The following is an 11,392-nucleotide window of genomic DNA, read 5'->3' on the forward strand; positions in this document are numbered from 1 at the left end:
TTACATGCAAGCTTGGCATCTTCTTGGCTACTTACAACAAAATTGTGTTCCCTTTTAAGCTTGCATGTACTACCTCTGTTTCATGATTACTATCTCAGGCTTTGAGAGTTCAAATAACCGTCCATTGAGAAAATTGGTGGTATGAAGAAAATAATTATTTTATTGCTTTAGAAGAGGTTAAGTAGCTGTAGCATCTTATTTAATAAGGATATGCATGGCCATTTTTTCTGATTATTGTTTCTTAGATTTGGTCTTCCCTAGATCTGTGTGGAAGGTTTATTATGGGAATACCCAATTGGACCTCTTCATTTTAAGTATATTTAGGTTTGTCATCAAGACTAGGAGTATGAATTTTTCTTGTCTTGGCCATTGCACGATCTCCAAATGTAGCTTTAATCATTCATTTGTACAGTAATGTGTGATAAGTAGAAGGCTTTCCTAAGAAGGCACAAGTTCTACCTAGGATTTCAGATATAGGGACCTGGCCCAGTTTTGGTGCGAATTGTAAAGTCCACCATAAACATGCAATGCAAGAAGACAATAGTTTTCCTGCTTTCTTTGTCTGAACTCTTGTTCTTATCTTGAAAAAGTAGGTCCCACCGGGATTCGAACCCAGGTTGCCAGATTCAAAGTCTGGAGTGATAACCACTACACCATGGAACCGGATCTTGTATATGGTCCTTTGATGATGCCATTTATGATATGATTCTATAGGCACGTAAAAGGGCATGAAAAATAAACACTTTTTGCTTGTATCTGTTTGTTTTCTATGGGCACACTTGCATTGTTTGATTCAATAAAGTCGTCTCCTTTTTGAGCTTGCAGATAGTTGGCATCTAGTTAAATTATGGGAATAGCCAAAAGATCACTTTAGTTAAAGTGTTATTTTGGTATATCATTAGTATGGCTTGATGTATGGATGTGTGTTGTCTTGGGAATTCCACGCTTTTAAGAAACTTGTAGTGAAATGGCGTCCTAAGAATGGATATGGTCTTAGGCCAATTTGGCGCTGAATATTTACTTATGTCTGACAGAAATTAGTAACGCATGAGCGTAAAATGGGTACTTTTCTTAATTTGTCAAGAGCTGTTGTCCGACAGATATCCATGTCATTAGTACTTATTCTAATGTAAAGTTCACTCGAAAAGGTAATCATCGAAGGCATGGCAAGGTGGCAGAATGGCAGTTAGCTTCATGGGCTCTGCTCAATCAGGATCTTGTAGAGAAGCCAGGACGCAAGAATCCAGACACAGCACATCACCCTCTAGGAAACAGTATCTTAAGGCTTCTTGAGTAGCAGCGCTGAGAATTGTCTGGGCTGTGGGAAGACTAGCGGCAGCCTAATCTTGTGGAAGTTGGGCTCCAGGACCGTCCAGGTAAGGTGTGTGGCTATTAGATGACTTAAGTCTAAGAGATCTAGTGTCTGGTTTGTGCATGCTGCCACAAAAGTGGAGGTTTTTCCTCTTCTATCAGTGGAAGTTTTTGAGTGTGACTGCTAGGCAATGAGTCAAGATCACCTTGTTCTGAACTTCTGATACCACATGAAGGTGGAGTTAGCTTGCATTGGAGTGGGGGGCACCGGGTGATACAAAGTTTGCATGGGATCCAAGGACACCGACAGAATTACTCCCTTCGGCCCTATAAGAATACATGGAATGTGTGATCAGTTAGAGAAGGCTGCTGCATCCTGATGTGGGAATACACTCGCAGATGCATGACTGCAGTTGCCACTGAGAAGAACTTGAGCACTATGGTCTAGGAATATCCATGCCTTCCCTTTGATGATTAGCTTTTTGGGTGGGGGAATATTATTACCAGAACCATCTATATGTGTCAAACAAAAAAAATCATAGTCTAGGGTCGCTAATAGCTAAGGTCTGTGGACATTTTATGCACATGAAACCCTCTTTGAAATGATGGTAGGTGCAGGATTATTGATGACTAGTGTGTGATATCATTATGCTGCTGTCTAATGTACTTTACTCTAATATAGAAATATTCTTTTGACATATGCATAATGTCCTTAGCTAGTCAATGTGGGGCCTAACAGAAAAGACAGATATTATCTTATTACATGATTGACTGAGATAAATTTACCTCAACAGGGTTTTCCTTATCATTATTAATTTTTTGGCTCTGTTCACGTTCAGTTCTTTTGCCTTCAACCCCTGTAAGGCTGTAACAGCTTTTGCATAGAGTACTAGATTACACCATTGCATGCTGAGATCGATTCGTGGTGGCCTGATGCTTCAAGACGTTTTGCGGTGGCCAATCATGAAAAGGTTAATTCCTTAATCATGCTGAGCCTTTGACTGGAGATAAATTATTGCATCTTCGAAGACAAGCGCGCTCCTGCTAGCTCTGTTTTGAGCATGCCCCTTGATGAGGGGCACGCGTGGGTGGCTTGTAGAGGTGGGCAGCCGAGAGCAATAGAGTAGCCCTGGCTTGTCTTTGAGCCCCCAAAGTGGTGGCGTTTTGGGTGGTCTTTTTTCAGGTTCTGCATTGACCTCTTTTCTCTCTTTTTTCTTGTTCTGTTGTCGTTTTGTTTTGGACATCTTGGTCCTGCCTTTGAGCTGAATACAATGACGTGCAGCTCTCCTACGGGTTCTAAAGAAAAAAGTACTAGATTACACATGCATTGTATGTATATATAACGTTGCCAATCTTCAGTTTAACCCGTTTTTCTACAGGGGAGAACACCATCTGAATCAGATTGGATGGATAAGCCAGAGCAGGAGTGCTCTTCGCGAGCCAAAATGAGTTTTGTCCCTAGAACATGTGGTACCTTATTTGCTTCTTGTGGGCAATGATTTTTGTTCCATGATGTAAGAATCCCCAAAGATGACAGCTGTGGCTACGTGGGATTATACAATCTGAGATGTTGACCATGCGATTACATCCCATTTAAGCAGTGAGGTTTAAGCTCTGCCAACCAGCATCGATGACATACAAAGTGATCTGTTGAAGCTACAATAAATATGCTCCCGTCATCATAGATAATTGTTTCACCATATGCAGCATCCTCATTTGGGCCTCTTTGTTTAGAAAGATTTCTGTTTTACTTTTGGAGGCTTGGAATCCTTATGAATCTTTTCTACTACTAGCTCCATTCCGATTTAATGACTGCGAGTAGTAGCACACTAGCACCACAAGTGAGTATGTACGCAAGTTGTTTCCACTGAATGGCGTTTGATTTAAATCGGAACAGACAATAGAGGTACTATTTGTTATTTGATTAGTAGGATTGAATTTGTAGAAGTTGCGTCTACATCCACTCCAACATATTAGAGAGATCCTTTGTGTTTCGTACTATACATTAATCAAATCCCGCAGGATTGAAATGTGTATGATTATTGCATTCCTTTTTTTCTTCTTCCCAATTCTGTCTTTTTTAGAATGACGTGAATCAATGAGGCCCTCAAGGACGTGTTTGGTTGCTTGGTTGCCCCTTGGCTTGCATCACCCCAACGTTTTTCGGGCCGTTTGGTTGCTTGGGCTCACTCGTGTTCTTGCATAGCACGGATCTTAAAAGCACCCATGGGACAAGCCCTGGAGGGCACTTCGCCTCGGCATGGCGGGAGAAGCTGAAATCCCAGCGGCGTTGCGCGGTAAAGGTAGGGGTAACCTCCCTCATGGGTTACCCTCTCCATTTGCCCCTACCAAATTTTGTCTTCCCCCAATTTTCGCACCGGTTGTGGCTGCGGCGACCCACATATGGCAGCACGCATCTCCCTTCGGTCTTCGGCGCCGGATCAGGGTCGTCGTTTCCAGCCGCGGCGGAGCCTTCGCACATCTGCGGCGGCTTTCGACCGTGTCCATCGTCCGCCATGATGCAGGTAAGGGTAAACTCCTCTGCTCTACTGTACTGTGAGATTCATGGTGGTAGTACTAGTTGGGTTGCATAAGACCGTTCGTAATGCATAGATCTTGTTTGAGTAGACCGACCAGCTCCATCTTGTGCATCACGCCGTAGCACTCATCGTTTCATACAAGCCTAGATCCCGATGGTGTACAAGAGAGCGGTTAGGCATGCTTGCTTTTCCTCGTGTCGATTACGGTCCTTGTTACAACGAGATCGGGAGAGGATTGCCAACCTAAATCACATCTACAACTCCAACGATGTAGAGGCTATCCAGATGCTTCGGATGAGAAGAACCCTTTCTTTGCACTTGTGAAAACGTTCAAGGAGAGAGGACTGCTGGTTGATAGCATCCACACCTCTGTCGAAGAACAAGTCGCAATGTTTCTTCATGTCGTGGGTCATAACCAGAGGTTCAGACTCTCGGTACTTCAAGCGAGGTGTTGTACGCAATTGGGGAGCTCGGAGGTGAAATATCAAGTTAGCATCAATGAACACACTACCCAAGATCAAGAACGAGTTACTGAGTGGTTCCCGTATTTCGGGGTGAGTACAAAATCATCTTTGTTCTACCTATCGGATGTGTGCTACGCCGTAAACATGATTGTGTGCTAATTTTTCGACGAGATTGCATTGAGGCTATTGATGGGGTACTCATGTGACTGCAAAGGTATCGAGATCAATGTATGCAACATTCCGCGGGAGGAAGCACTACACCAGCTAGAATGTGCTAGCAGCTGTGGATTTCGATATGAGGTTCACATATGTGCTTGCTGGGTGGGAGGGTTCAGCTCATGATGCGAGCATCCTGTCTGACAGCTTGTCAAGGCCTGATGGGTTGCTAATCCCCGAGGGTAAGTTCTACCTTGAAGATGCTGGATATGCATGCCGATCTAGTATTCTACCTGCCTTCAGGAAAACGAGGTACCACCTCAACGAGTTCTCTCCCAGGCATCGAACTCAAAATGCGAAAGAGTTGTTCAATCTGAGACACTCAAATCTTTGAGTCACCATTGAGAGGGCCTTTGCTGCATTGAAGAACATGTTCAAGGTCCTTGACCAGAAACCGTTCCACAGTTTTAACACTCAAGTAAAAGCTGGTCCTTGCTTGCTACATTCTTCACAACTGGATCCTAGGTTAGGGCCAGGATGAGTTCTTCGAAGAGGTTGTCACTTTTGATGAAGTAGAGACCGGCCATGACGTGGACGCAGACGATAATGATGCCTGGAAGGAGAAGAGGTAAGAGTGGGCAGACGAAATGTGGGAAGCCAGATCAACACCACCATGTGAGAATACGTGAAGAAGTGAAGAAGAAGAAGAACCCCTTTGATCCCCTGTTTCTCGAATCGTAATTTGATCCCCGTATGTTGAACTACCGCGTGATGATAAACCGCCATTCGTAGTAGCTAGAGAGCCTCGTGTTATGAACTACAATTCGTACTAGCTAGGGCTGGTTTCGTGAACTGCTAGCTTCGTTAGTCTACAACTCTCATGAACTGATTTCTGTGTGATGGGAGGTGATAGCATGGTAAGGCTACCGAGCTGTAGAGATGAGGTGATCTTGGGCATGCCTGGATGGTACCAAACATGCCTAATCTCATCTCCATCGAGATTTCGGGTTGGTTGCAGGCAAACAAATAGAAAGTTCGACCCAACCGATGCAGCCTAACCTACCAAACAACAAACCAATTTCTGTCCGTGGCTCGTTCTAAACGTACAGGTGTGCTCGCACCACTGCGCTAGTGAACCACGATTCGAATCCAGGCTACCAAATGTTTCATCGCCAGAGTGGATGGCCGGTGGATCGTTTTGCTGGTTGGACTTGGACATTCTTGGTTCGAAAATTTGTCTTTCGCACTACATATGCCAAAGCGGCCGGCACTTGCTGGTGCAATGATGTTGGGGGATAATAGATGCACGAGCACAACCGGTTCTCTAAGATTAATTTCAATTGCCTTCTTTATGGCATGACATACAGTGCACTGTGTATATAACAATTGTTTTGTTGCTCGTCACGAGTACCACATGATACATACATGCATTGTTAGCTTAGCCCTCGCGATGGGATTTTGCTATTACCCAGTAACACCTAAGGTTTTGTTTGGTACTCGTGTTTTAGTGGGGATTAGTGAGGATAATAATCTAGAGTATTGGATGAATCTCTGCTGTCACCCAATCCCCACAAAATCCTATCCCCAATCCACTAGGTAAGAGTAGAGTATTGGGGATTGAAGAAATCACACTAAAATTTGGGGAAAAGTGGTGATAAGTGGGGATTAAACTCGCTCATACTCTAGGACCAAACATGTATTGGGGATACGTGAGGATTTAAAATTTGGAGCGGATTATCCCGCTAATCCCCACTAAAACTCTAGTACCAAACAAGCCCTAACAGGAAATAGAATAATTATGTATTTTGCTATGGCGTCCATGCAATAGTCCAACATCAATGACATTTTGTTCGTATTAGTTTTTGTTTATTCATTTTGCTACTCGATTTTTGGGGTCTTAGCACTACGACTCTTCGTTTGTTTACTAGAATAAGCTTTGTGCCTCGATGATGGATGAGCAAGGATGGTGGTGCCTTCAGCTCGCACCTTGTAGACTGTAGGGGTCGCTAATTGTTTAAGCACCTATTTGCAGTATTTATAACTATTTTTTTGGTTCTTTACATTACTTCCTCCAATTCGTATTATTTAATGCTAAAATAGATGTATTTACAACTAACATGTGTTTAGATATATCTACATTAACATTAAGTAATACAAGTTGGAGGGAGTATAAAAAAGTATGAGTTGGTTTAAATGAGATTGTGCTCCTTTTTTTTTTCTTAGCTTAGATTGTGCTCCTTTTTTTTTTCTTAGCTTAGATTGTGCTCCTCCTCTTCCAAAAGAAAAGTAAAAGGAAACCACCGTCCACTACGCGTGGCCCGTTTGGGCATTGGAAACACGATCGGAACGGGCTGGGCCGGCTTTATGTTTTGATTGTGGGTTTGTGACCGCCGCTGCCGCCTCCTCAGCTCAACCGGAAGCCCCCATCCCTCCCGGCGGCCGCGGCGCGGGCGGCGAGACAATAGGAGGGCGAGGGGCGGAGCCACCGGACGCAGCTTCATCAATCGAAGGTGAGCACGACTATGGTTTTTGGGGGAGCTTTGCCTACTAGCTCTCGTTCTGGTCTCGGCGACCGGCTTCGCGAAAAAAAGTCCCCTTTCCAACTTTCCTCATTATTCTGCGATGTGACGCCTTTGTTGATGCCTTGATGGATTGGCGAAGGAATCCTACACAGGGTTTTGGTTTGGGTCGGGGTGGGTTCTCTGCTGAGTGTCTACAGGGGAGGAATGGCCAACCTGAAGTTCCACTTCACATCTTTTGTTGGGTGGAAAGCCACGAATCCTCGGTTCGATTGTTTATCTTTGTAAGACATGATTGTCCTAATGGGCAGAATCTGTTTAGGTAGTTCGCCCCTGTAGGTTTAGCCTAGATGCCATGGTTTTAATGTTGCATTTTGGTTCCGGCAGAATGAGGGAACAAACACTTCTTTGGTTCCAAATTCTAATACTAGCAACTGCTAGCAACAGAACATTTTTAAATTAGCAGAAAAGATCATTAGAATCTATAAGTTATTTCTTTGGTGCCATATGGAGTGTTGTGTACTACACAATCCTGCTGAACCAGAAGAAATTATTCTTAATCAAAAGACCCTTAGCAGTACTGTCAAATGCTATAGCCTGTGAGAGATTTATAGGAATCGAACCTACAATATTTGTGGAAATGATTGTCTTTAACATGTCCTCTTATCAAATGTGGGGATTGTTGTGGTACCTTCCAATGCTGGCGACAGTTTCGCTATTTCAGAGCTTTCTGGATTTTAGGGGTAGAGTGGGTATCGGGGGGATGGGTATGGCACAGAAGTACCAAATCGGTGCAGGATACTGCACCAGGACGGGGATGCAGCATATCCCCAAGTATCTTTTTTTTTCCGGCTTAAATCAAAATCCGAGAACGGCTGGGATATGCAAAGGATACCTAAGGGATAAATACGGGTCTCTTACCACTGACAGCCCATTAGAAGGCCTAATTGAATCACCCGGACTCCTCTTGGCCGTCACCTGGCAGTTGCAAAGGAATCCCAGGACTGCATACAAGGGGTTGGGACTTGAAAGACCATACTAGCTTAACTTCATCGACGCCAATTTTCTCGTTTTCTATCATATATTGTTTAATGGTGCTAGTATTTTATGCATTTATTCATATACTCGCCTTATCCCCGTAAGGCTACGTATCCCTGTACCATGTAACATAGGGGAGGATACATATTTTTGGCTATTGTTTGTTGGCACAGTGACCTCAAACTAGGATGCCTTCTACAGTTCCCATTATCTTCTAGTCAATATACTACATCTTCTGTCTGGCATTGCCAGATAGATGAACTTGAATTGAATGTGTGTTCAAAGGAATCAACCAAAGAGTGTTATTGGATGGATTTGTTAATTGTAGCCACTAGTTCTGTGAGAGGTACTAGAGAAATATAGAACATAATGGGCAGTAGGCATAGTGAAATGATTGTTTCACTCAAACCCTAAAAGGAAAAAATAAAGCCTTTGGTCAGGAGTTGTTTGCACTGCTAAGTGCAGAATGTATTTTGACGTCCTTTTTGGCTATCTATGTTGATAACTGCACTTCCAGAAGCAACTGGGAAGTAGGCATAGTGAAATGATTGTTTCACTCAAATCCTAAAAGGCAAAAATAAAGCCTTTTTGGTCAGGAGTTGTTTGCACTGCTAGGTGCAGAATGTATTTTGACGTCCTTTTTGGTTATCTATGTTGATAACTGCACTTCCAGAAGCTCTAGTCCGTTTTGTGTGCTATTTGCCGTGGATTAGTTTGTGTATCTACCAGCACTATATGGGACTTTGTCTGTTCAAACAAGGTGAGCTGAATCCAGCTAGTTCTCAGTACGCTTGTGGAGACTTTACTTTCTAACAGCATGGTAGGCTAATTTTATGTTTTGTATTGTTGGGTTGTAACGTGGCTGCATGTAACTTGTCATGACTAATAGTATGTAATGTAAAACAGATGGAAGCGAATCAGGCACCAGGATTTGGAGCTGAACAGAAGTTGGGACCGGAGCAAACTGATGAGATGCTTGGATCAGAGGTTAATCAAAAGTTCGCAGAAATGTGCCTAAACACTGGTGTGGAAGCTGTCATCATTCCAGAAAAGCAATATGATCCAGAGTCAAGATTGGAGGTGCATCAAAAGTTTGCTGAAATGTGCCTAGACACTGCTGTGGAAACTGATATTAACCAAGAAACGCAAGCTGACCCAGAGGCGGGATCAGAGGTTAATGAAAGGCAAGAGCCAAGTCAGGACACAGTTATGGAAACCGATGTTAACCCAGAAGAGCAAGTTGCCCATCCAGGTGTTATTTACCGCTGCAAAAAATGCCGGAGGATGGTAGCAACACAAGAGTATGTTGTTACGCACGATGTAGGCCAAGGTGAGAGATGCTTTTTAAGGCGCAAAAGCTATCACGTGGATGAGAAGGAACCCGAATGCGCCTGCATCTTTGTGGAGCCCATGAAGTGGATGCAAGCTGGTTAGTTCCTGGACTTTAGCTTTCTCGGTTCAGTGTAATTGATATAAACACCTGGTCTAACGCATAATGCTTGCAGTGGAAGAGGGATATGTTTCGAACAAACTCTGGTGCATGGGATGCAAAACCAGACTGGGATCGTTCAACTGGGCAGGCATGCAGTGCACATGTGGAGCCTGGGTGATCCCAGCTTTCCAGCTCCTCAAAAGCCGGATTGACGAGTCGCAGATGTGAGCAGTCAACCAAGTGATCTTCAGACTCCTTGGCTATTTTAGCGGTAACATTGTAGCAATATATCTAGGAAACAGTATCGGCTAGTCTGTTGCAGGTGCTATTGCTGTCAGATGTGTTTCTATGTATGATGGGTTTTATCTGATGCACCATATCAGCTTTGTTCACCATCTGTTTCTTAATGGCTTCAAGTCGTGATTCAGCTGTGCTCTACGATCTACTCTGTCGATAAGGGTATGTATAGTATGTATATAATTAGATTTTTTTTTGCTTTATTTCACTTTCTTGGCATGAGGAATTTCTTTTCTGCTGGGAATGGTTAGAAAATGGTTGGGTCATTTTTGTGCCCCTGAAAGCTGCGGACCCTTTGATTCCTAGCTGCGACACGTAAGGACGTGTGTATCTGCTATTCCTTTTGCAAAGCAAATTACGAGCTAGTAATCAGGTGCGTGCAGTCTACATGCTATGTTTTATACCCTCCATCCCAAAAAAGATGCCGCCCATGTAGTGTAGCACGTGTAGTCTTGGTGGCGGTGGTGATGCAACAAGGTCTCCCCATGGTATCCTTGTTTCAGTGGTGCTGCTTGGCGTCCCTAGAAGGCGTGTGGAGTTTCGGTCATGGCCCAACATGGGTCATGTACATGTATCTTCAACAACGTGGTTACGGATCAGTCTCAGGTCTTGAATCAAATTGTTGAAGATATAATTAGTGTTTGGCGCGCCCCTAAGGGAGTTATCTTTGAATAGGGGTTCTATGTATCGGTAGATGGGTTCTGAACGTCTGGGTCGTCTCCAGGCGGTTACGTGTTAATATATATGCCACACAACCGGGCCAAGTATTGTACAAGGAACTCTCCAATACACATACGTAAAGGAGAAGAAAACAGAAAGAAGAAAGAGACCCGGCCCGGCCTATTACATTGTCTAACACCCTCCCTTAATCTGAACCTTTTAAAAGGTTTAGATTACGTTTAAATTCTTCAAGCTTCTTGACTGGAAGGGCCTTTGTAAAACCATCTGCAATTTGATCTTTACTTGAGATGAACCGAATAGCCAACTTCTGATTAGCAACCCGTTCTCGACAAAGTGAAAATCAATCTCAATATGCTTGGTACGAGCATGAAATACTGGATTTGCGAGATAGATAAGTTGCACCTAGATTATCACACCAAATGCTTGGCTTTTCCTTTAACTTAACTCCAAGTTCAGTAAGAAGAGCCTCAACCCAAATTAGCTCAGCAGTAGCATTTGCCAAAGCTTTATATTCAGCCTCAGTGCTAGATCTTGAGACTGTGGCCTGTTTCCTGGCACTCCAAGAAACTAAATTTGGTCCAACAAATATAGCAAAGCCACCTGTGGATCGTCTGTCATCAATGCAACCAGCCCAATCAGCATGCAGCAAAGGCACTCGGAAAAGTAGATGAAGACCTTTTAAAGGTAATACCAAGCTGTAAAGTATCTTGTACATATCTGAGAATACGTTTTGCAGCTGTCCAGGTGTTCCGTAGTTGGAGCATGTAGAAGCCGACAAATCTTGTTTACTGAGAATGCTAAATCGGGACGTGTCAAAGTTAAGTACCGCAAAGCTCCAACAATACTCCCGCATGCGAGAACTATCCTCGGAACCAAGAGGTGTACCATCTCGTCAAAGATAAGCTGTTCGGATGAAGACGAGAGGAGTAGGGGCCGGTTTGCAATCATGCATCC

The 11,392-nt window shown here is 43.6% G+C and overlaps 1 protein-coding gene, 1 long non-coding RNA gene and 1 other non-coding gene across 4 annotated transcripts; 2 read left to right on the top strand and 1 right to left on the bottom strand.

Annotated features, from left to right (window-relative positions):
• Window positions 1-591: 591 nt before the first annotated feature.
• Window positions 592-663, bottom strand: TRNAQ-UUG. Its single transcript has one exon. It is a non-coding gene; the product is annotated as a tRNA-Gln (tRNA).
• A 64-nt stretch (window positions 664-727) lies between these two features.
• LOC124698486 lies at window positions 728-3,230 on the top strand. 2 transcript variants are annotated; one of them, XR_007000983.1, is made up of 2 exons: window positions 728-1,381; window positions 1,548-3,230. It is a non-coding gene; the product is annotated as an uncharacterized LOC124698486 (long non-coding RNA). The 2 variants fall into 2 exon arrangements; XR_007000984.1 differs by having other exon boundaries at window positions 728-1,376.
• A 3,646-nt stretch (window positions 3,231-6,876) lies between these two features.
• Window positions 6,877-9,891, top strand: LOC124698487 (probable inactive dual specificity protein phosphatase-like At4g18593). Its single transcript, XM_047230968.1, has 3 exons — window positions 6,877-6,981; window positions 8,935-9,457; window positions 9,534-9,891. The coding sequence occupies exons 2-3, from the start codon at window positions 8,935-8,937 to the stop codon at window positions 9,686-9,688; spliced, it is 678 nt and encodes a 225-aa protein (XP_047086924.1). The 5' UTR covers window positions 6,877-6,981; the 3' UTR covers window positions 9,689-9,891.
• Window positions 9,892-11,392: the final 1,501 nt, after the last annotated feature.

The sequence above is a fragment of the Lolium rigidum genome, chromosome 3, assembly GCF_022539505.1.
Source record: "Lolium rigidum isolate FL_2022 chromosome 3, APGP_CSIRO_Lrig_0.1, whole genome shotgun sequence".
Taxonomy (NCBI): Eukaryota; Viridiplantae; Streptophyta; class Magnoliopsida; order Poales; family Poaceae; genus Lolium; species Lolium rigidum.

Excerpts from the sequence above, each read along its gene's own strand:
- LOC124698487 (XM_047230968.1), top strand. The coding sequence starts at position 8,935 with ATGGAAGCGAATCAGGCACCAGGATTTGGAGCTGAACAGAAGTTGGGA. Across the intron at positions 9,458-9,533 it reads CATGAAGTGGATGCAAGCTG|TGGAAGAGGGATATGTTTCG; the intron begins GTTAGTTCCTGG and ends TAATGCTTGCAG.